Source organism: Macadamia integrifolia, chromosome 13 (assembly GCF_013358625.1).
Source record: "Macadamia integrifolia cultivar HAES 741 chromosome 13, SCU_Mint_v3, whole genome shotgun sequence".
Lineage (NCBI taxonomy): Eukaryota > Viridiplantae > Streptophyta > Magnoliopsida > Proteales > Proteaceae > Macadamia > Macadamia integrifolia.
This window is the reverse complement of record NC_056569.1, coordinates 20032979-20058638: the sequence shown is the minus strand read 5'-3', so window position 1 is coordinate 20058638 and position 25660 is coordinate 20032979. Positions and strand designations below refer to the sequence as shown.

Below are 25660 nucleotides of genomic sequence, written 5' to 3'. Positions count from 1 at the left end.
GTTTGGTTTTATTTTGTTTTTGGGCTTATGTGAACAAGTTTATATGTATGTCACATTTAACGAATTGTGTTATCCAATAAATGGATTAATTTATGACTGGTCGAACTAAGTGGGAGGATAAAAGTATTAATCTTAAGCTGTTTTATATGGCTCGACCAGTGGGAGAATAAATTCGGTATACTAGGTTGCTAGTGGGAGGATGTTACTAGTAGAAGGTCAATATACTAGGTTGCTAGTGGGAGAATAAATTCAGTGTACTATATTGTTTTTCATGCAAAAAAATTATTTTGAGTTTTGCATTGATTTATTATTATCATGATATTGAAGAATCATTTATAGCTGAAATATATAGTAAATTCATATTCATGTCATTTTGTACTTGAATGTTTTGTTTGAAACACCTTATGATGGATAAATATATTAGAATTAAACTGAGTGTGAGCTTCCGCACATTTTATGCTACACAGTATATTTCTAGGAACCTATGAAAGGATTGGATGTAATCCACCAAAGTGGCACATCCTATTATTTCATAGTTTTTTCAAGTGTAGTAAGGTTGGTGACATTTACCCAAAGAAGATGTCACCCAAGTTAAAGAAAATACATGTATGGAAAGGACTATAACTTAGAGGTTTCTGAGCCCATATGTGATAAAAGTAATTGTATTTTCACAGTAAATTTGGATTTATAAGAGGACCAGTGCATTTTTAGCCCAAAGGATAGGAATGCAGTTATGGTTGTGACTCTTGTGTGTTTTATCTATTAGATGTACATTTATTGTAGTTTATCTGCTAGATGTACATATTAAATTTTATAACTTGGTTATTTGGTGTATATGATTCATACCTAAGATTTTTAGGGTTATTTGATCTGGTTTTAGCTCTCAAGGAACCCAAACAGGTGTTGTTGCTGATCAAATCACAATTGAAGGGATATAGGAACAATTTTGTTACCCTATTAAGTTTATAATGATTTTGGAGCAATTTTGAAATGATTTTGTCTTAAATCTTGTTCTCTAAATTATTTATGTCCATTTATGCTTCATTTGTTTGTGTTGTCCTTAGTTGATTAAGAAACACATTAAAACATACAAATCTGTACATATATTCATCTCAAATGTGAAAAACATAATAGAAATGAGTGAAATCCACCACAGTGGTACATTCAGTTCAATTGTGCGTTTCCCAAGGTAAATGTGACATTTGCCAAAAGGTGGTATCACCCAAGTTTATCGACAAAGTACTCAAGAGCCATGTTTTCTGACATTTGTATTAATGAGGTTTTTGATATGCTTGGTTAGTGGGAGTTTTATGATCTCATTTAACCAAATATATTATGGTAGCGACAACCAAAGTTTAAAGACGGTAAAAGTCAAAGTTTAAAGTTGTGCATGCTAAAGTTTATTGGTAGTGTTTAGTCAAATTAATTGACGATAAGTCAAGGTAATTGATGATATTTTATCAGAATTTGTGATGTATGACTGTATTTAGCCTAAGTCCAAAGAAGTGGTGATTTACCAAAGGCGATTTGTCAAAAGTTGTGATTTATGGTGATATTTAACATAAATCTATGGTAGTGGTGATTAACCACAGGCAGTTTGCCAAAATTTATGATTTATGGTGGTATTTAACCTAAATCCATGGAAGTGGCAGTTAGCCATAGGCAGTATGCCAAAGTAAGATATTAATTCAAGAAAATGGTGGTTTGCCAAATATTGATTAATATCAAAGTTTTCTACCTATGAGGTTTTCAAGGTAGGCTGATCTTTAGATCAAGAAAGGACCTATAAGGAAATGTATATTTCATGTGATCACAGGTATGATATCAATTCCTTATATATGTGTCCAGGCGATTTGGATTGATAGTTTTCTATTGTTTGTAACAGTAGATAGTTATATGTCGTATATTGAGGTGTATTTTCTACTATTGTTCAACAGTAGAGATTATTGATTGGATCAAAGTTTGTTTGAGTGGTGTTCAGTCTTGAGATTATTTGGCCAGGTGTCAATGGAAAGACATCAGTATCAGTGTAGCCTAAGTGGGAGATTATTAAGATTTTTATGTGGGCTTAACTGATACCGATTGATCCATTGGGCCCCAGCAATTATAGAACCATTATGATTAGGAAACTTCTAGCTCTTTCCATTGTGAGAGTGGAATAGGATTTTAGGGATTCTATTATAAATAGAATACTGACGGTCCCTGCAACAATTACTTAATGCCTTATTGGTTTTGGGAGCACCGCTTTCTCACAAGAGCAGGTGCACAGAAAGAGAGGAAACCCTAGAGTAAGAGGTTGCAGAAGATCTCAGTAGAAGGACTCCACTTGCGTAGTTCGTCATTGTCATCTTCATGGGAGTAATATTTAACCACATGGGACAGAGGTTCATGATCCATGCAAATGAGGCTTCTAAACTTACACAGGTACTTTTCTATTCCCATTTATGGTTTATGTCATGGATGTCCCATTGATTATTATAGATATGGTAAATTTATATGGTTATGTATTTTAAGATCTATGAATGGAGTACTTTATTGATCTTGGTTTAGGGACTATACCCATGGTTAAATATCTTTTATGATTCTTGCATACTAAAACTATAGGGTTATTCATATGTTTAATATGGTAAAGAATACCCAACATGTAAGTCTTCAATTGTTGAAATCTTTTATTCTTCGGGTCTTGACACCTTGAGAACTTGATACCTTGAAGTACCTTCTGAAGCTATGGCTTCATACCCCTGTTCTTTTCTTAATCTTTGATCTTATATTTCATCACTTCTATTCTTCATATCTTTCTTACTTCTTAAGTTTATTCTTTGTTATTGACGACTTTGATCTTTATTTCATTTGCCACTTTAGCTCATTGATTTGAAATCTCTACCAGACAATACTTGAAAAGTAAAATGTTAAATACTTCCATTGTTTGTTATCATCAAAACCAACTTACTAAGAATAGAAGTGTGGGCATATCTCCAACACCATGACTTCAAATGCCTGTATCTTAGGTTTTGAATATCCAAATTGAATGATTCAAAATACATTTTTTTTTCCACATATGTTTGCACTTTTATTTAACATAACAACTAAGGACTAAATTGGTCGACAAAAACTATCCCTAGTGTGAATCCTACTCAACTAAAATGAAATCTTCTCCTGCTTAAGAGGCAAACAAACTCATTTTCAAACCAAACTTTAGTATAACGAAACTATATATTGTTTGGACATACATTGGAGGCAGAAATCAAATAGCCATGTTTCACCATGATTTATCTTCCAATGGCATTTTAGCTATTTTTGAAAAATATTATTGTCGTATAGTCTGTTTAATTTTTGTACATTTCCTTACCAATTTTATTGCCTTCATGAACTTATTATGGCTTAGGGTATGATTTTGATCCTTTTTTTTTTTTCTTTTGAGGGGAAAAAAAAAATTCCTAAAGCCCTACCCTAGTTGCCCTGTAAAATTGGTAAGCCTCCATGAATGTTTCATGGGGTGAAAGGGCTCAGTTGAGTGGTGTCATAAGTGGTTGCCACCAATCTACTTCTCTTTTTAATTTTAACATGACTACGGCCAAGAGAAATCTAGCATTACAAAATGTTTTTTTTTTTCTTTTGAAAACTCTATACATTTACCTTTGCTTCGTCACTCCATGTTGGGGAGTTTATATTTCCGCAAATTTCAAAATCTACATTTAAATATGTATAGTCTGGGCCTAAAATTATAGCCTAACCTTTTCATAACATGAATCCTTCTTCTACTTCTAATTCTCTAATCACATAAAAAAAAAAACTATTTATGGTGCTAACTTTCCTCTTTTTATAATTCACAGAAATAAAGAATTATTGTCAAAAAACAATCTAAAATAGGCAGCAAATATAAACGAAAAGTTAAACAAGGCCACCCCTGAGCATGGTTTCAGGAATTCGCATCGAATCAACCAATATACTGATTCTAGCTAATCCCACGTCGGGGATCCGTATAGAATAAGAGTAAAAAAATAAAAAAAATTCTATAAAAAACAAGAGTAGATCCATACGATCCAGACTAATATAGACCGATCCAGATCCATATCAGATACCGATCCAGTTGACACCCCGATACCTGAAAGTTAAGTTTTTAAGGTCTCTCTCTCCTTTTGTTCCACAGTCACCGACATGGGGTCATAACCGCCGAACTGCTAATAACTGAATTACCAACCGTTGTACTAAATAAATTATGATTTGGATGAGAGAGAGAGAGAGAGAGAGAGAGAGAGAGAGCACTAATTCCAAACGTATTGGGAAAGTGGAAAGCTGAGGGAGAAGCTCCCAAGTCCAACTCACACACTCCCCCCTCTTTCCTGCTCCTCGTCATCTTCAATATTGATAAGAAGATTACTTGAGAGAGGGTCAAAGCTCCGACTCACTTTTTGCCACCAATTTAACCATCAAAAAACCTAATGGGTACAATATGCCCCCTCCTGAAAGAAATGACATAAACAAAACATTCCCTATTCTTTGCTACACAAAAAATGATGAATCCTTCTCTGCAATTGGTGCAAGGGACTGCAAAACCAAATTCCATATCATGACATGAGAAAGCACCCAAGATCCGGGCAGGGCTGAGGCTGACCGACTTCCAGACCAGACCTCTTAAGGAAGAAATTATAAATATCCCATATTAGGGTTTATTTTATTATATGCCTCACCGCTGACCCACCGTAGATCACGATTGATCTACGATACGGGGTATGTGTAAGGGTAAACCGGTAAACAACGGAAGAGAAGAAAAATAAAGGAAACCGAAGAGAAAAGAGGGAAAAACGGGAAACGAACCACGAAACTCTTGTTTCAGAGAGAGAGAGAGAGAGAGAGAGAGACGGAGAGGGAAAACGAGGTAGACAGAAGACGAGCTTTCTTCAGCTCTTCTACAGCTCTTCTATGGCGTATTTAGATCCGTTCACTCGCGAGTCTGTGCCTGTTCCTCGTTCTGGTGGAAGCTCTTAATTTTTTTTAATCGGATTCGTTGCTTGAGTTCTTTTAGTTTCTGTGTAAGTCTTCTCGCTTTGATTGGTTTTGATTTCTATCAGTTTCTATTGATTTTGGATACGAAACATGGAGGGTGAATTTGGGTGCTCTTGGTTTTTTTTTTTTTTTCTTTCCTATCTCGTGATTCGAGGTTCTCGGCTTCTCTTATTTTCTTTTCCTTCTTTCTAAACCCTACATTGTATTGACGATGAGATTTTTAGTTTTGAATTGATTCCTGACTTTTTTTTGGGTGGAATTAGGTTTTTTCAAGTTTGTTTCTTGGATTGATCCAACTGAAGAAATTGCAGTATGAGCATCGATAGCCCCAGGGTGAATTAGGGTTCTTATCTGCGTCCTTGGATTTCCATGGGCGATGGCGGAGTCGCTTGCGTGTCTTCGCAGCATGTTATGGAAAGATTTCCAATTCCAGATACGTTCTGCGGAGGCAGTGGTGGTTTCAATTCTAAGTCTCTACAACTTGCAGAATCGCAGCTTCAGCGAAAGCATGAGAAGAAAATGGAAGTAGATAAGGAGGGATTAAGTTCAGAGAAGGAGCGGAAGTTCGAGTCGGATAAGGAGGAACTGAGTTCAGAGAGAGGGAAGAAAGGGGAAGTTGAGAAGGGCGTGGTTGTTTCGGAAAAGCTCCCCAAGGAAGAAGTGGAGGAGGGAGAGGTGGGTTCTTTCCAGGGGCCAAGAGAGGAAGTTGAGAACGAAGAATTTGTTCCTGAGAAGTCACGAAGAAGAGAAGTTGAAAATGGGGAGTTTGTCCCTGATAAGTGGAGAAAAGGTGGTGAAGTGGAGAAGGGAGAGTTTGTTCAGGATAAGAGGCGGAAAGGCAAAGTTGAAAGGGGAGAATTTGTCACCGGAAGAGGAGGGTGGAGAGAAGTAGAGAAGGGAGAGTTCATTCCAGAGAGGTGGAGGAGAGGGGAAGTGGAGAAGTCGGACTTGGGGAGAGGTCGGAGAGGGGAAATTGAGAAAGGAGAGTTTATCCTTGAGAAATGGCGGAAAAGTGAAGTGGTGAAAGAAGAACGTGGTTCAGAAAAAGGGAGAAAATGGGAAATGGATAAAGTAGACAGTGCCAAGGACAGGGGATGGAAGTACGAGCGAGACCGAACACCACCTTCTGTGAAGTTCTCTAATGAGGATGCTTATCAAAGAAGAGAATTTAGTAGGAGTGGGACTGAACATAGAAAGAGGTCTTCTAGTTCCAGGTGGGAAAATGGTCATGACAGGGACTCAAAGAACATTTCGAGGACAGCAGTTGGGGAACTGGGTTCATGTAAGCATGAATACAGTGGCGGCAAGAATCATGGAAGAGAGCACCCATCTGGAACATGGCTGAAACGTCACTGTACAGAATCAGACGGTAGCAGCCGCAAATACTATGGAGAAGATTATCCAGGTTCTAAAAGCAGAAGGACCTTCGATGATGGTAACCGTGCTGTATATGAGAAGCACAATTCACGAGGCCTGCAGGAGAGCTCTTACAGAAATTCTTCTTCAGCAAAGGTGACATCCTCCAGCAGGTTCTCTTCTAGGCATTATGATTCTACTTTGTCATGTAGAGGAGTGCATGACAGGCACTGTCGGAGTCCAGCCCACACTGAGTGGTCCCCACATGACCGGGGGCGGTATCACCACCGGGACAGAAGTCCAGCCCGCTCTGAGCGGTCCCCACATGATCGGAGCCGACACCATGATCACAAGAACCGAAGTCCTATTCAAGTAGAGCGGTCCCCATATGATTGGTCACGACGCCATGACCGGAGGGATGATCGCAGGGAGCAGACTCCAGGTTACCAGGAGAGGTCACCACGTGATCGGGGTAGGGCCCAAGATTATCGGGAGTCAAGTCGAAAGAGTGGGGGAAGTGAAAGACAGCACAGCTGGTATGCAAACCAGAGGAATGAAGAGAAGCTTGGCCAGAGGAAATCAGCTGAAAGGGATTCTCAAAAGCATAGATCAACTTCTCAAACCCCAAATGGCAGCACTGTACATTGTAGTAGTAGTGGTTCTGGTGATAAAAATATCAATCATCAGTGTCACAACGAAGAAGAGACTCAAAATGTGACCATGGAGTCCAAAGAACTTCTTCCTCAGGTTAATGAAGCACTTGAACCTGAAGAGCTGCTCTCCATGGAAGAGGACATGGATATCAGTGACACACCACCCCATGTTCCAGTTATGGCAGATTCAAGTACAGGAAAATGGTTTTATCTTGATCATTTTGGTGTTGAGCAAGGCCCTACTAAATTATGTGACCTTAAGAGGCTTGTGGAGGAAGGGTTTATGCTGTCAGATCATTTGATAAAGCATTCCGAGACCGACCGATGGGTAGCTGTTGAAAATGCTGTTTCTCCACTGGTGCCTGTGAACTTTCCATCAGTTGTTTCTGATGCCATTACTCAGTTGGCAAGTCCTCCTGAGGCTTCTGGGAATCTATTGGCAGATGTTGCTAATGCTGGGCAATTGGCCGATCAGGGGGGCGAGGAACTGTCTCCCTCTTCACTGCAGCCACTGTCCCACATGCATGAATTTTCAATTGCTTTGGAGCCTTTGGAGGATCTCCACATTGATGAAAGAGTCAGAGCCTTGTTAAGTGGTTACACTGTTATCCCTGGGAGGGAACTCGAGACTGTTGGGGGTATGTTTTCTCTTTATTCTCCTTTGGTTTTTCTTCATTCTCTTCATTTTGATATTTCCTTTTTCAGTAAACTTGTTTATCTTTCATTATCTTCATTTAAGGTTTGGTTTTTGAATATTTTACTGTTTTCTGGAAATCTATGTTGTTGCAGATGCTTTACAGATGACGTTTGAGCATTCGGACTGGGAAAACTGGGGTAGCTCTGAAGGTAACTCTTCGTTTGCATTCTGTATCTTGCTCTGAATGGTTATTCCATTCGTCACCCACTAAAATAGTGTCATAGGATTCAGTGTATATGTTGGTATCTTGTACTACTTTACTTAATTTGTACTTAGGAATACAGGATGGTGCCAGGTCATGTAGATTAGTTTTTGTCTTCCATTAGTTGTTCATTTTGCTGTGGTGCAAATGAAGGAGACAGAAGGTTAGGTTGTTTTAGCTAGTATGTCCTGCATAACAGATTTTTCTGTTCATAAATTGGGCTGTTTTGGTGTTATAGCTCCTGGGTGGAGCTGTATAATTTCTTTTCAGGGGGGATCTTCAATTGAATTACCAGAGAAACCATTTATTGGGGTGGTTTGGACAGTTTGAGCACATGAGCACATGATTATGGTGAGCCCTTTGGATAATGTGAAAGCTGATGAGGAAGGAAGCAGAAGTTTCTTGTGGCCACATTATAAGATATTTTCTAATGAAATCATTTCCAAACCCTAGTTTAGGGATGTATATAAGTAATATGTGATGAAATGATGTTACAGTAACATTAAGGTGTGTTTGGATTAGTGCTGTCCTGTCAGCTCATAAACCACCCAATGTTAGCTTGTAGTTGGGTTTGGCTGGGTTTGGGGTGGTGTTTACTTTGCTAAACCCACTGTATTGCGTACTTGTGCTAAGTTTTACTTCCAATTTGCTTTGCGATGATTTTCCTCGATCCGGTTAAGTTTGCAGTTACACTTAGAGGATATGAAATTGATTGAAAAACTTTTCAAAATTTTGAGAATAGTGGCAATTGTATTTGTATTTCTTAATAAGAATATATGAATAAAGGCAAAAAGTCATTATCTGGCAAGAAAATTCTATCCACCATCCATGCCCCACTTTCCAACAATCTTTTTCTCATGATGGTGTTTTATTGCTTCTCAGGTTTCACAAGGTTTCGACCTTCCACTGCGTATTCCATGCAACAAAGAGATGAAGATTTCGATAGATCTTATGATGCCATGCCAAAAGAAGCTACAGATATTAGGTCAACTGATACCTTTGCCAGTGCTGACCATAATGACTGGTTTTCCAGCCGATGGTCCTGCAAGGGTGGTGATTGGAAGAGGAATGATGAAACTTCTCAAGATAGGTCATCCATTAAGAAATTTATCCTTAATGATGGTTATCCACTATGCCAGATGCCAAAGTCCCGTTATGAGGACCCACGGTGGCACAGGAAAGATGAGTTATACTATCCCTCCAGGAGCAGAAGGCTTGACCTACCACACTGGGCTTTTTCCTGGTCAGAAGAGAGGAATGATTCCAGTGGTATCAGTAGATCGGGCCAAATCAAGCAACTTGTTGCTAGGGGAGTGAAGGGAACCATGCTATCAGTTGTCAGGATAAATACTTGTGTAGTCAGAGATCATGGTTCATTTATTTCTGAGCCCCGCACGAGAATTAGAGGAAACGAGCGCCACTCATCAAGGTCCCATCAGTATTTCTCTGGAAGTGGTGACGGCAAGAACTCCTTAGTGGAAGGCTCTTCTAGATCCAGGAAACACAGTGAACGAGATTTACAGGGTTTGCAGAAAAGTGTAATGTCCATTAACACCCCAAAAGATCATGTCTGCACGGTTAATGAATTGCAGCTGCATTTGGGTGATTGGTACTACCTTGATGGTGCTGGCCATGAACATGGGCCATTCTCATTTTCTAAGCTACAAGCTTTGGTTGACAAAGGTACTATTCCAAAGAACACTAGTGCCTTCAGGAAGGATGATAACATCTGGGTTCCAGTTGTCACCCCTGGACAGGCTTCTGAAGCTGCATCAGTAACCGATTCTTCTGCTGCTCGGTCACAGGTTGCGGCACAGAGTGGGGATCACCTAGCTTCCAGTTCATTTCACAACTTACATCCTCAGTTCATTGGGTATACATGTGGGAAACTGCATGAGCTGGTCATGAAATTGTATAAGAGCCGGGAATTCGCTGCAGCTATAAATGAGGTCTTGGATCCATGGATCAATGCTAAGCAACCTAAGAAGGAATTAGACAAACACCCTTTTAGTTCAGCTGTCACGAGAAGTTCTTCCTCACAAAACTTCATGTTGCACAAGTTGCAAAAATCAGGTACGAGGAACTTCTTGATTGGTCGTGTAAAGTTCTTCCAATTTGTTTTAATCAAGCCTAAAATGACCATAGACGAAGTGGTGAGGAATGACATGCATAGTCTCGGTCTTATCCCAAGTATGATCTTGGATAGAACCTATTGGAGGGCAAGGATCCATGTAGCCGACCCAATTTAGCTAAGATCTTCCTAATTGCTAGGTGTGCCTCTTTCCACTTATTCCCATCTTTCTTTCTCTTCTCATCCTCTCACCTTTCCATCTTTCCCTTCCCCCTATTATGTTTGGACTTTCTATTTTGTTTTGTATGGATCCAAGTAGCCGACCCCATTAAGTTGGGATAAGGCTGAGTTTTGTGTTGTTGTGATAGGAATGCTAACTTTAGAATTTAGTTAGAGGATGATTAGTTCCTTCTTCCTGGGTCGTATCTTTGGCTCACTTGCCATGCCTGTGACTGGCATCCTGATCTTTTTAAAATTTTTTTTTTAAAATTTTTTTTTATTTTTTTTAATTTTTTTAATTTGGGGGGGGGGTGGTGGTTTGGTCACAGAATAGAGAAATGGTACATATCAAGCACTTATAGCTTGAGTGTTTTGTTCGCAGCACTAGCAACTCTCTCACCTATAAGCTTTCCTCTTTGGAACATATTGTTTTCCCTGGGTGGTAGTCTAGGACGCAGGTCAGGAGCCCTTTCATTCAGGTCCTTTCCTGGGATCTGTCTTTTTGTTTTGGTTTTTTGGGGTTGGGCCTCCTCATGATATCATCTACTTTTAATACTTTTCAGCACTTTGTTCATTTGTTTTGCATGGTATGTTTTTTCTATTGGTTTTTTTTTTTCCATAACAGAAGATGAAGCATCTTTACGTGCTTGTAAAAGAGCTCGGATGGCGGTCAATGAAAGTGAAGAAGACGATGAAGTAGAAGATCTCATCAAACGAAAGGATGACTGCTCCTTTGAGGATTTCTGTGGTGGCACCATTTTTGGTGAAGGAAATGATGCAAGTCCCGAAGTTGAAAGTGAGAGCTGGGGGCTGCTCAATTGTAATATACTGGCACGGGTTTTCCATTTTCTGAGAGCTGACTTGAAGTCCCTAGCGTTCTCTGCGGCTACTTGCAAGCGCTGGAATGCTGCTGCCAGGTTTTACAGGGATATCTCCAGACAGATCGACTTCTCATCTGCAGGCCCCAAATGCACTGACTCCATGTTTGTGAGCATCATGGTAAGGTTTCTTCCTGTTTGCTTATTCTGGTTATCAAGATATTCAAACTTTTCTGCGTTAATGCACATCTGGATTTGGCCTGCAGGATGGTTATAAGAAAGAAAAGATAACATCAGTCATCCTGGTTGGCTGCATCAATATTAGTGCTGGTGCCCTTGAAGAAATTCTCCATTTGTTCCCTTGGATATCTTCTATAGATATCAGGGGCTGTAGCCAGTTCAGGGAATTGACAAAAAAATTTCAAAATGTGAACTGGATAAAGAGCCGCCTTTCTTGTGACACTAGGAATTTTGAAGAGAGTCATTCAAAAATGAGGAGCCTTAGACAGATAACGGAGAAAAGTTTCCCAGTTTCTAAAGCTTTCAAGGGCTCTAGTAGTCATTTGGATGATCCCAGTGAACCTGGAGATTCTCTTGATCATGATGTCGCTGTAAATAGGAAAGAGTCAGTTGGTCAATCATTGCGGCAAAGCTTTTACAGACATAAAAAATTACGTGATGCCAGAAAGCCGTCATCACTCCTATCAAGGGATGCCCAAATAAGGTGGTTGCTTCGCAAGAAAGCTGAAAATGGGTATAAGAAAATGGAAGAATTCCTAACTCTGAGTCTTAGGGACATCATGAAGGAGAACACTTTTGATTTTTTTGTACCTAAGGTATTTTAACTTGCTTTGGTACTTCTGTAGAAATGCAAATGTTATTCCACTAATCCACCATTTGAATTTCCTCAGTTCTTATTATTCATGACTTTCTTGTCAATATCAACCAATCAGGTTGCAGAAATCGAAGATAGGATGAAGAATGGTTATTACATTGGTCATGGCTTGAAATCTGTCAAGGAGGATATCAGTAGAATGTGTCGTGATGCAATAAAGTAAGTTCTCTTGCTACATTTGTTACTTCTTTAATTAAAACATGCAGAACGCCTCTCTTTCATAGTGCAGTACTATGAAATTGCACAAAAAATTTAGAAAGATGTCCTTCAGCGTGATTTTGAAGAATAAGTCCTTCAGTATTTCTTGATATACAGCAGGGTGTTTGTTTTTCATTTTCCCACATTTCTAGGAATATGAGCTGGTAAAGGTGATTTGGTTGCTTCCTATTAGCTATTATTGTTAACTATGCTTACTCTTGATTCTATTAGTTATTGCTGGTTTGTTTTAGCCCTTTTTTTGTTGGTGCAGTTCATTTTTTCTTTGTGTAATATAATATTTTGCGTCAATGCAGAGCCCGGAATCGTGGTGATGCTGGAGATATGAATCATATCATTATGTTATTCATCCGACTTGCCACAAGTTTGGATGAGAATTCTAATTCTTCTCATGAAAGAAATGGAACAATGAAGACATTCAAGGATAATGCACCTGCTGGGTTTTTCTCTGTTGCCTCCAAGTATGGAAAGAAACTCAATAAAATAGTGAATGAAAGGAAACTCGTTCGTAATGGTGCATCCTATGTTAATGGAGGTATAGATTATGGAGGATGTACATCTGATCGGGAAATAAGAAGACGCTTATCCAAGTTGAATAAGAGAGGTTTAGATTCAGGTAGTGAGACTTCTGATGACCCTGATCAGTTTTCTGAAGATTCCAGTGGTGATGGCAATGGTTCTTCCTCAGATACAGAAAGTGACTTAGGATTCCAGTCTGAAGGAGGAATTGGTGATTTGACTGTAGATAGATACTTAGGGGCAGAGGAGGCTTTAGATTCTATGACTGATGACCGTGAATGGGGTGCTCGGATGACGAAAGCAAGCCTCGTTCCTCCTGTTACTAGGAAGTATGAAGTCATTGATCGATATGTTATTGTGGCAGATGAGGAGGAAGTGCAACGGAAGATGCGAGTTTCTCTACCTGAGGACTATCCTGAGAAGCTCAAGGCTCAAAAGAATAGCACTGAGGAATCAGATATGGAAATCCCTGAAGTAAAGGACTACAAACCCAGGAAACGACTTGGAAATGAGGTCCTAGAACAGGAAGTCTACGGTATAGATCCTTATACTCATAATCTTCTCCTAGACTCCATGCCAGATGATGTGGATTGGACGCTTCTAGATAAGCATATGTTTGTTGAAGATGTGCTTCTGCGAGTTCTGAATAAGCAAGTCAGGTCCTTCACTGGTACTGGAAACACCCCCATGATGTATTCCTTGCGGCGTGTTGTTGAAGATATTCTAAGGATTGCTCAGGAAAGTGGTGACGAACGCACTGTGAAAGCGTGCCAATGTATCTTAAAGTCTATGGAAAATCGTCCCGAAGACAATTATGTTGCTTATAGAAAGGTATGGCTTTACTCTAATTATCCTGCATGAGCTATAATACCTATTAATCTATTATCATGATTTGGCTTGACTTTTACTAATTCTGGTTCTTTTCTGTGGTTCACTACTTGCTGTTTGTATGTGATTATCAGGGGCTTGGAGTAGTTTGCAATAAAGAAGAAGGTTTTAGCGACGATGATTTTGTTGTGGAGTTTCTGGGGGAGGTAAAGATATCACAGCTGCTGGTTTAAGCTATGTTAAACAAATAAGGCTTTTAGATATTTGACTTCATTTGTTTCAGTGTAAGAATATCTCTGAAACGCGTTGTGTTTTTTGGAAACACCTACTTTTGCTTGCCCTAAGATTTAAAACAGAGGTGGGCTTGCCTGCACTCCCAGTATATTCAGCTCGGCGAACCTATTCTCTTCTCTACTAAACTAACCACCTGGGCCAACTCGAGAAAAGAAAAAGAAAATGACAATTGGTTCTATTGTTATTCAAAAATTACTGGGTACTAACGCACATCTAGGCTGTCGGGTAGCTGCTCACGATTTCAAAATCTTTATTTGTGGTGCCAGAAATGGAATTGCTATTCTCGATTCAGATAAGACACTGATTTGTTTACGAAACGTTTTGTATTTCTTTCACTCCCATTCAATCAAAGAACAATCATTGAATTTGAATGGAGTATTTTAAACTTTCTTCACATTATCATGCCCCCACCACCCCCCCACTCTCCTCCCCCCACCCCCCCCAAAAAAAAAAAAGAAAAAAGAAGGAAACAAAAAGGGTTGGATATCTTTTTAACTGCCTTTTCTCTTCTCTTCCCTCTTTTTCTATCCCTCACCTGTATGTTTTAGTAAACTATACCAACTTCCATTTATAATCTAATTCCATATTTCAATTGACGTGCTTGATGTTAGTTCTTCCTGATGTTTTCAATCATTTGAATTAAATTTTTTTCCTTGGGTTTGTACTCTTATTTTGTGATCTAATACTGTTGAGGGAGGTTTGGGTTTTCTCTGTTATGCAAATGTTTGCTGTATGTGTCTACATATTTTCATGTGTTTTCCATCGCTGAAATGGGTCTTATTCTCATTTCTATTTCTCTTTTCCCCCCAAAGTGAGAATATCTGTGATCCTTAGAAAGAATGAGTGCCATTCAATGTTTCTGTGTCTCATATACCTGAACAGTATCATAAAGGTCATTATGATTCAATTTCCTTTTAGATGACTTCATATTCCTTATATTCTTGATGCCTTTAAAATTGCATTTTTTGTATTCTAGTATTTCAGAGCTATCACCCTCTTGATTTTCAGTATCTCATGACTTCTTTGCCTCCAATATTATCATTTGAGTGTAGAGTAAGAAAATTTGTGGAGAATTCCTTTGTAAATAATATCTTCTGAAACTCAAAACTTCTGTTATGGCTTAGGTTTATCCTGCTTGGAAATGGTTTGAGAAGCAAGATGGCATTCGGTCCCTGCAAAAAAACAATAAAGATCCAGCCCCAGAGTTCTATAACATATATCTAGAGAGGCCAAAGGTTCTTTTTTTCCTTCAAAATTTTCCCATAAGTGTATTTTGTACCTGAATTTTTATTGTTGTTTTAGTTTTCATTCCTTGATGCTTCACTAAATGGGTTCATTTGGCAGGGAGACTCTGATGGGTATGATTTAGTTGTTGTTGATGCCATGCACAAGGCAAACTATGCGAGTCGTATTTGTCACTCGTGCAGACCTAATTGCGAGGCGAAGTAAGTTCTCCTTGTAATAATTTGTGCTGTTCCCTGGTTTTTCTCAGTCGTGTGGCAGGTTTTTCAGAAACGTTTGTTGCTCATGTTGATGTGAGGTGAGAAATGGTTACAAGTAGTGATGCAAAAGCACTTTCTTGGACCGGCCCGAGATTGAGAACGGGGCCCGAATTGGGATGTTGGTCTAGTAGGATAAATTGGATATTTATTTTCTTTATTAGGATGATATGTAATCTTTTTATTTATTTTATTTGATTTTCTTTGGTAGGAGATAGCTATGTAGGGAGATAGTAGTTTCTTGTTGATTTCAGTTTCCTATTTGGAGTTTGTTTCTAAATTTTAGAAGTTTTAATTTCTTATATATGCTATAATTATAATGGAAATTTCAGATTTGATAATGGAATGAAATTGATTGATTTTGATTTGAGTGCCTTTAGGCCATTGTGCTCTTCTCCTCTCTCTCTCTCTCTGACATCTCTTCTTGTTTATCTTCCCTCCACTGCTAGATCTTTCTTTTTCTTTGACCTTCTGTATTCTTCTTCCTTTCCCTCCTTTCTTCTTGTTTCCTCTTTCTTTTTGTTATACAATTATCTCCTTTTTGTTTCAGCCCCAAAAATACTGCCCATAGTAGTGCTCTGTTTCTGGCGGTTCTGAGCCCCCTAAAACTTGAGTTTGAATTCCCTCATTCTTGATCCTTTCTTCCTGGGATTTGATTGTCTGCATACCTATCATAGGGCGACCTAATCTGTGCAATCTGACTTCTAAAGCCAGCGTGGATTGTGAAGAGCAAACCAAAATGAAGAATTGGTTTCCTTTTTCCGCCAGGGTCTGTTTGTAGAAGTTGATACACTCATGTTAGATCTTTGACCTTCCTGTTAGTTGATTTCAAGAGGTCCAGATGCTAGGATCATATGTTTAAAATCTCACCATGGTAAGAATTGAATCAAGAGAGTTCTTGCAACTGAAGCTGAGATTCTGCTGGTCTGGTTTCGTATATGGCTGAGAACAAATGATGAGGTTGTCTCCGTTGTCCCATGATTCCTTTTCTTTCTTTATTTTATTCTTTCATATTCCCTCACCATCCCTCATATTCCGTTATATCCTTCTTTTGAGTTACTTCCAAGTTTACCCTTGCCAAATAAAATACTAGTTCCTTCATATTCCTTCTACCATTTTGCGCCTAACAGATTTGGTTATTTAACTTATTTACGAGATTGCCACTCCCCTTCAAGGTTCCAGGTTTTGGGGTTTCCACTAGGTTTTGAACCTGGCCAAAATCAAAACATCTCGGGTTTCATGCAAAACCTGGGATTTTTCTGGGCCAATCGAAATCTAGGTTTCGAGGCACAGAAAATGGTTTATTTATTTATTTTTTTATTGTGTTGCATATTTTTACCATTTTACACCTATTCCATGAATTAGTTTTACAAAAAAACCCGCCCAAAATGGTACTTGTGGTTTGGACCCAAGTTTGTTGTATGCTGAATGCTGCTGTGCGCTAGCCCTATTGGAGAAGAAAAAAAGAACAAAATAACCATCACTTTCATCCTCCAATCATGTAAATCCAAGCTGTAGAAGGGTTGAATGAGTAGAAAAACGCAAAAAAGTGGGAAAAAATCAAGTGATTTGGCCAAAACTGCAATTTTTGGCAAAATCCCAAGGAGCAGTGTTGAAACCAGGGAAGAAAAGGCCTAAATAAGAAGTGAATCAAATAAATAGGGTATGCATTGCTTAGGATGGTATCTATTGAAAACTGAGGAGCCCTAATGGATATCCAAACACCTAAGGGTTAGGGATTGGAATCCGAGAAAAATCTAGGACCATAGGCAAGGGACAATTGGCCAAACTGAAGGAAATCTGATCTGAACCAAACCTGGTCGAGTGTCTATTGAGAATGAGGAATAACATAGCCAAATTTGATTAAAATCCAATGGCATAATTTACAAGTTCTGAAGAAGTTTCAGAAATAGCAAGTTATTAAAGTAGAAAGTCCAGATTTAGTAACTATAGAAAATAGCAATTAGAAACTAAATTAGTAAGTCAAGTTCCAAATAGAAACAAATATCAGAATGGGGAAGAAAACTGAACTGAAAACTCAACTACTGAAACCAGTAATAGAAACAAACTGAAACAGTTCAGGAGATAGAAATTCAGATCCAAAACACATCAACTGAACTTCGGAAATCAATGACAGATTTCTTATTTAAACCACTTTGAAGCAAGGCTTTTCCTAAGGTGGTAGTGCTGAGTTTTAGAAAGATAGAAAGGAGATGAACAAAGCAAAAGGGAACGATATGATCTAGAAAAGTGGGAATATGATTTTGGAATCACCACCAATCGAACCCACTGAATGACTACAGTAGGGGCTGCAATTGTACAACCACAGTACCAAGTTCTGAATCACCACAAGACGATTGGGAAAAAGCCATTTTCATTCACTGGTAATATGTTAGGGCCTAGCCCTGTACATATATTTATAACCTTGCCTTGGACAAACTCAAGACTTGAAAATAGAAACTCTATAAATAAAAACTAACATCTTATCCCATATAGGACTCATATACCTCATATTTGGGCTTTTATTATTGGCCTTTTATAATAGAAAACCCAAAATTACTGAGCCCATGACCCATATAACCCATGGGGACTTTAAATTAAGTCTTAACTTGAACCAATATTGAACTGCAGGTTCAGCTTGACCAGAAAACTGAACCCGTTCCCGGTTCATCAACCAGGTCTGATTAGAGATGCTTAAATGAGTGGAGGAAGGAAGGTGAGGAATGATTGCTGGAAAGAGTAGATGGAGGAAGGTCAGAAGTGAATTCCAAAACAACAGGCTGTTCTTCTCTTCTTGCTGGAATTCTGCATCAAGCCCCCTAGCCTTTTCTTCTCTTCCCCTTGGTAGCAACTACGTCAAATAGATATAAATGCTCCAGCGGCAGGATGGTATCTGTTGATGCATGTTAGGAGCTTTTTAACTCAGTTTAAAATTCCTTGTATCGTTTGACATATTTAATTATACCATCAGAGAAATGAAATTTGTTGCCTGGGTTACTTGAATGATGTGGTGCTATTCTGTGGAATTGAGTTATCGAGCAGTGTAGAAAAGGGAATTGTGTATATTTTTTAATTAACTGTTCCCCCCTGCGGATATCTGTGTATGTTCATATTTATATTTTTTTAGCCTATTTAAGCATGATATATTATGCTGTGACCTGAATTTTTTTAGTATCATCCCCTCCCCCTAGTCACAAGACTATACCAAATTCTCTAGCTGCAGTGCAAAATAATATTGAAAGATTTTCTGCAGTGGTGATGTTGCTTTTACTCTGGTCCATGTCACAATGATATATTTATAGGGATTTTCATCCTGTGAAAATGTTTTTTTTTTTTTTTTTCTTTTGATAAATCACTTGCAAATGTGTTTTTACTATGCTCACTCCCCTTATTTTTGGTCAAAGGATACATCTTGTTACTTAGATTCTGAATCTTATGCTCGAGTACATGTGCTTTGTAAGAGCTTCAGTTCCTAATTTGCAAAAATTATATTTAACCATCCACTTCCTGGGAACAGAGTTACTGCAGTAGATGGTCGGTACCAAATTGGAATTTATACTGTACGACCAATTAGTTATGGCGAGGAGATCACATTTGATTATAATTCTGTAACGGAGGTGTGTATCTTTTGTCTTTTGATGTCCTATGTACTAAAAAGAATAGTGCTTAGAGATTGATTTCACTTGTTCCTGCTTCAGAGTAAGGAAGAGTATGAAGCTTCTGTTTGTTTGTGCGGCAGCCAAGTCTGCAGGGGAAGCTATTTGAATTTGACTGGTGAAGGGGCTTTTCAAAAGGTGTGAACTAAAAGGAAACTTTTTTATTATTTTTTCATTAATTATATTCCTATTAGAGGAATGAAGCATGTGTACTCAGTTCCTTTTCACAGTATGTCTTCTTTGTTAACTGGAGTTCCATGTTAATCAGATATTGAAAGAGTGCCATGGAATGCTAGACCGTCATCAGTTGATGTTAGAGGCTTGTGAGTTGAATTTTGTTTCGGAAAATGATTATATTGACTTGGGAAGAGCTGGTGTAGGCATTTGTTTGCTTGATGGGTTGCCTGATTGGCTTATTGCATATTCAGCTCGACTGGTAGGTGGCTGAACTACCTTCTTTGCTCTATTTTTCAAAGTTACCTTCTCAGATTGGTTTCTGAAATACTTGTACATGTGGGTGAAGGTGAGGTTTATAAATTTCGAGAGAACAAAACTCCCGGAAGAGATTTTTAGGCATAATTTGGAAGAGAAGAGGAAATTCTTTTTAGATATTTGCCGAGATACTGAGAAGAGCGAGGCTGAGGTTCAGGTAACTGTAGATTACTCTCTCTTACTCTCTCAATCTCTGTTTGAGTGTGCGAGTGCCAGCATGTTAGGTGCACATCATTTATGCTGGCGGTTGTGTATACATGGCTTTATGTTTATGGTTAGCTTATGAATGTTTTATCTAATGGCAGGCTGAGGGTGTGTACAACCAAAGGCTTCAAAATTTGGCTGTTACTCTTGATAAGGTGCTTTCCTTTCTGTTCCTATAGTTTAGTCTTTCTGTTAGTGTTAGTGTCACGAACTTGAACTTACTTGGTTTTTTGGCTTCATTGTATTAATCTATAATTTCGATCTATTTGGTTTTTCTGAATGAAATTGATGTTTCAGGTGAGGTATGTAATGAGGAGTCTATTTGGTGACCCAAAGAAAGCTCCACCACCACTGAAGAAGCTAAATCCTGAGGAAGTGGTTTCTGTCCTCTGGAAAGGGGAGGGATCACTTGTGGAAGAATTACTTCAGTGCATGGCTCCTCATGTAGAAGATGATTTGCTAAATGCCCTCAAGTCCAAGATTGATTTGCATGACCCATCTGGTTCTGATGATCTCCGGACTGCGCTTAAAAAATCGTTATTATGGTAAGCTGAGTTGGTGGTTTCTAGAAGCCTAAAGATTTGGGACCAAAAACACAATACAAACCAGAATCACAGTGACAGGTTTAAAACCTGAATTCAAGAGATTTATAATAATAGATAATCCAAGGTTCTTATTTAACCCAAAAGTTGGTTGAAGGTCAATTATATGGAGAAGAATAACTCCTTAAAATCTAATTAAAATATGATGGTCAGATCTGGAGTTATGGAGGTCTCATATTAGGAATAGGACAGTTGAAACAGGTTTCCAGATTTGAATACCGATTTCTGGACTTTAAGAACTCAAATCAATGATACAAAATGATTCAAAACAGTGACAGAGTTTAGCAATGTCATTAAGGTGTTAATCTGAAACCCGAAGTCAAATCTGTTCTTAGAATAAGATAAATCCTTTAAGAAAACAGCAACATGATCAAGTTTTGAAACTATGGATGTGCTTAGAGTAGAATCTGATTACCAAATATGAAATCAGATTTGTATTCTAATGGTTAAAAGTTGAGTTTCAATAATTTCCTTGTGGAATAGGAATTCAAGAAATTTGATGGAAAACTGGGTTTCATGCAAAGATCAAAACCAAAATATTAATGGAAGTTTAAACTAGTGGATAGCAATCTCAGACCATTTACTAGTAACAGATTCAGCAACTAAAAGATTCGAATGAAAGAAAGTTATGTTACTTGGAATTGACGGAAGAATTAGAGAAGAGAAGCCTAGAATAGGAGGATATGACCAGGATTATCACCTAGCCTTGCTGGAATCCCACCAGCAGTTTTGGAGTCATAGTACATTAGCACCAGGTTTCAGTTTCGAGGGTCGAAACTGAAATAGTTCGACCGAAACTGAATTTTTGATCAAAACCTGTACATTTTTTCATACAAGTTTCGATGGTTAGTTGCAAGGGCTAAATGGCCAAATTATGTCCTGAAACTTCTAGGACACCTTATTTTAGGCCCTCTAAACATAGTGGAACCTCTAGATCTTAAAAAATCAAACCCAAAAATGTTAGTTTGACTACGGACCATAGGTTGGTAGTGTACGTTGTTTACACTCTCTAATATGATTTATTCCACACAACGTTTAGTACTACACATCATTCCAAGTAAAACAACTTAAATATGCATTAGGAATGATTAACATCAAATTATAAATCATGCAATATATATGGTTTGTTACAAAGAGTCTTATATCAGAGTCAACAATACAAACAATGAGTCTCCCCTATGCCCATCCTAGGGTCCTAGAATGCTGCTATCGCTCCCAGGTCAATTTTTCTTTTCTTTTCTTTTTCTTCTTCTTCTTCTTCTTTTTTTTTTTTTTTTTGCAAAACATAGTTTTTGGGAAAAAGAGATATACCTTTAATTTTGAATCTTGCACAAATATTCCAACAACAGAGCAAATCGCCGCTACCACACATTCCTCTTCTGCCAAAGTAGTGTTCCAACCTTGTACAACAATGATTTGGCCAAGAAAGCACAAAAAATGGGGTTTTCAACCTTCACTGCTGAAACCAAATAAAGTGGGTGAAATGGGTCAAAATTTTGCTTCATTTCGCTCGAAGTATGGAGTTTTTACTAAAGGCGCTGAATACTTTCGAATGACATATTGGCGAAACAAAACAAAAGTTCGAAAGTTTTGCGAAATGCCAAAATTTCGGTCGAAACATTACAATTCTTCACTATTGCAGGCTGTTTCGTTTCAACAGCCAGCGAAACCGTAGATCTTTGGCTAGTTTCGTAAAATTTCGTTGAAACCTTGTACCATGATTGGAGTCTCACTAATAGAATAGTTGAACCCCACAAACCAGATTCTGAGTCCCACAGGGAAGATCAGCAAAAGCCATCTTTATTCATGAATAAAATTCGTGTCAGAAGCTGTAGCCCTTTACAAACTTATCTAGAAGACTTAAAAACATACCAACACTAAAATGAAAGGGCCTAACCCTAGGAAACTTAAATAATGAAGGAAATTGACTTAAAACAGGACTGGAAATAGAATCGTAATCCAGCGTAATTAAAACTCTTATTAACAATTAAAATAAAGAAATACACTTAACTAAGCTCGTATGCCTAGCCTCTACCCATATTATAGGCCCATTACAATGAAAACACATTGTATCAGAGGCCCAATACATACATAACCCAACCTCAAACTTATTTCCAATAAAATAAGTCCATCTAGGTAATTTAATTGCATCAGTGAACTGTTGTGTCTTGCTTTTTCTGTTACATTACGACCTTGTTAGTTGTGAGCTCACTCATGTTTGTACTGTTACAAGGTTGAGGGATGAGGTCCGGAATCTTCCTTGTACATATAAGTGCCGTCATGATGCTGCTGCTGACTTGATCCATATTTATGCTTATACAAAATGTTTTTTTAGAGTCCAGGTGAGTTGGAACTCTTCAGCCAAAATTTTCCAGGATTTTAAAGAATAAATTTGATTAGCAAAGTTATGGTCTGCTCCTCCTTTGAACAAAGAGAGTTTTCTATATGCAGGAGTACAAGTCTTTAACATCTCCACCTGTTTATATTAGTCCTCTAGACTTGGGCCCCAAGTACACAGATAAATTGGGGTCAGGTTTCCAGGAGTATTGCAAGATTTATGGTGAGAATTATTGTTTAGGGCAGTTGATTTATTGGCATGTTCAGACTAATGCTGATCCAGACTCTAAGCTTGGGAGAGCAAGAAGGGGTTGTTTGTTGTTGCCTGACATTGCCTCATTCTATGCCAAGGCCCAGAAGCCATCGGTGCGACAACGTGTTTATGGCCCGAGAACCCTCAGATTTATGCTTACAGGAATGGTGAGTACCTGCTGAACTTCAACTTCCGGTTCCTTTGGTTCTTATCTAACTAATGAATAATGGTGAAATGTGGATATATTTGTGATGGGCTACTGCTGTTAATGGCTGGGTTGGGTCACAAACTACTCAAGAAGAACTTAGCTAATAATAGATCTATTTCTCCTGGACTGGACTAGTTTGAGCAGTAGCCAACTAACAATATATATGAAACATTTTAAAATCCAAATGATTAAAGGGTGGACCTCGGCACAATGGTAAGGTTGCTCCATTGCTTCCTAGTGGTTGTGGGTTTGAGTCGGGAAACAGCCTCTACGAAGCGGGGATTAGGCTGCATACATTATCACCCCCCCCCCCCGAAAGACCCGCAGTGGCAGGAGCCTTGTGCACTGGGTACATCATTTTTTAAATTCCAAATGATTGCATCATGCTCAATTTAAAAATATATGTAGGACAAAAGGTTTCTGTGTAAACGATGCTGCAAGGTTTATGCATAAATGTGTACGCTGCCACATGGTGACCAACCTGGGATCACTAAAAGGATCAAAATGTTCTGCCGCTAACCTCTCCATATATGGTAGTACTAGATATTCGTCAAGTCGCAGCATAGATAGACATGTGGTCCATATGCTTCTTGTTTGCTTATTATCTTTTCCTTTCCAAAGTTTTGCCTGCATTTTTGCACTCTTTGCATGCATGTTTGAAACTTTGCAATGGACAACTTTTCTTCCATATTTGTCTACATTGTCTTAATTGAAGTGGAAAGTACTTTCTGTAATACAAACACAAAATCTAGGGTTATTGGAGGCATGAGAATGGTGTGAAAATAGTGGCATGCTAAATATGTAGAGAGTTATAAGTGGGATAGCTTATAATGAGGCTACTCTGAACTGTTGGAGAAATAAGGGGGCCTTTTGATTGGCCATATTATATCGTATGGCCTCAGTAAGTAATACATTTTCCCCCTTATATTCCAGATGGTAACTGAGGGCGTACCTTGGTGCAATGGTAAGGTTGTTCCACTGCGAGCTAGTGGTTGCAGGTTTGAGTCGGGAAACAGCCTCTCTGCGAATTGGGGGTAAGGCTGCATATTATGACCCTTCCCTGACCCTGCAGTGGTGGGAGCCTCGTGCACTTGGTATGCCTTTTTTATTCCAGATGCTTCCTAATCTGGGTTGTGACATACTCAGACCTTCTCATTTGTCTTATGCATTGGTTACCAGTCCTCATTTAAAATCAGAGGTAGGGTTTTTGGATTGAGCAGTTCTATTTGACTGCCAATCTGAACCTATCAGTGCTGGAAATGTGTGCCAGTGTGCTTAGAGATGCCTCTTCTGCCATCAAACTATATTTTGGCAGTTCATTAGGTCCAGTTTGATTTATGGTCCAAAAGACCTACATGGTTGGATTTAGGTATATGGATTTTGTGTCTTAGTGTGCACTACATGAATTTAGCAGAGAAGGAATTTGGATTAAAAGTCAGGTATTCTGTTGTACCTGATTCAAGTCTTTCTTTTCCGTGAAACCTATTTTTCTTCTCATCTCTGCTTAAGAAATGGCCCCCTTTGTATAGGTTGTTTGTTCCCTTCGGGTGCCCTTTTTTTTTTTGTTTTGTTTTTTTTTTTTTTTTTGGGGGGGTTGGGGTGGGAATTTAATTTAATGTTGCCTCTAGGTTGAGATGCTTATGGTGTATCCTTGTGTTCTCTTTCTCAGGAGAAACAGCCTCAGAGACCGTGGCCGAAGGAAAGTATATGGTCATTCAAGAGTGCCCCTCGAGTTTTTGGCAGTCCAATGCTGGATGCTGTTCTTAACAAGTCCCCACTGGACAAGGAGATGTTGCATTGGCTGAAGACAAGACCTGCTGTATTCCAGGCTATGTGGGACCAATGAATGTGAGAAGCCTGGGATTATTAACCCCCTACCATTTGTTTCGGAATGATTATTCTGTTTTATATCACAGCTACCCCATTTAACGTGGGAGTTGGTAATCATTTCAAGACAATGCAGTCCCTTGTGCTTCTCTTCGTCATCAATTCCTTTGTATAGATTAATTCTGTTTGTAATTTGTATTCATTTTTCAGCAGTGGAGCACTGGTTCTTTTTATAATTAATTTAAAAAGAAAATGGGAAAAAGGTTTCATTTCAATGTTCTTCACCTTCTGCAGCGGCACCAACTATCAATTTTCTTTCATCCCTTTTTAGTCAATTCATTTTCGTTATTTTTTCTTTCGTGGGATGGGAATTTACTCTCTTTCTGTGAGTAATTAATTTGAAAACTGTAAGGGGATGGGTTGGGGGTAGGGGTGTCAATCAGTCGGGCTGGGCCGGTCTTGGTCGGACCTAACCGGGCTTGACGGTGTGAATTTCTTGCACTGTGAATGTAAATGGGCCTAGATTTGGGGGGCATGGTTTGGTTTGTAATCGGGTTGGTTGGTGTCGGGTCTTAATTAGGTTACCTTAAACGGGCTTTATATGGGCTTTAAACGGGTTATAGACCTATTTAATTTTAAACCGGCTTTAAACGTGCCTACCATAAAATCTTGCACCCTAAAATCCCTTTTAAAAGGGATTAAACTATTTGGCTTTAAAACTATTAGAAAATGACATTTACAATTCTGGAACCAAGGGAATAATGTCTTTAACAAGTGAACAATTGATAACAATTGAATGTCCTATTT

At 38.6% G+C, this 25660-nt stretch overlaps 1 protein-coding gene across 4 annotated transcripts; it reads left to right on the top strand.

The window, feature by feature from the left end:
- Positions 1–4667: 4667 nt before the first annotated feature.
- LOC122058727 (histone-lysine N-methyltransferase ATXR3-like) lies at positions 4668–25128 on the top strand. Of its 4 annotated transcripts, XM_042621396.1 has the most exons (21): positions 4686–5033; positions 5271–7654; positions 7806–7862; positions 8798–9988; positions 10831–11204; positions 11290–11859; positions 11977–12077; positions 12431–13484; positions 13616–13687; positions 14900–15010; positions 15120–15220; positions 18792–18891; positions 18973–19068; positions 19199–19366; positions 19454–19579; positions 19728–19781; positions 19924–20171; positions 22462–22570; positions 22680–22788; positions 22917–22985; positions 24696–25128. In XM_042621396.1, exons 2-21 carry the CDS (start codon positions 5377–5379, stop codon positions 24791–24793), a joined length of 7086 nt encoding a protein of 2361 aa, XP_042477330.1. In that variant the 5' UTR covers positions 4686–5033; positions 5271–5376; the 3' UTR covers positions 24794–25128. The 4 variants fall into 4 exon arrangements, with proteins under 4 accessions (XP_042477332.1, XP_042477331.1, XP_042477330.1 ...); XM_042621395.1 differs by having other exon boundaries at positions 4693–5033; positions 22680–22985; XM_042621397.1 differs by lacking the exons at positions 19454–19579; positions 19728–19781; positions 19924–20171; ... (2 more) ...; positions 22917–22985; positions 24696–25128 and having other exon boundaries at positions 4670–5033; positions 19014–19068; positions 19199–19340.
- Positions 25129–25660: the final 532 nt, after the last annotated feature.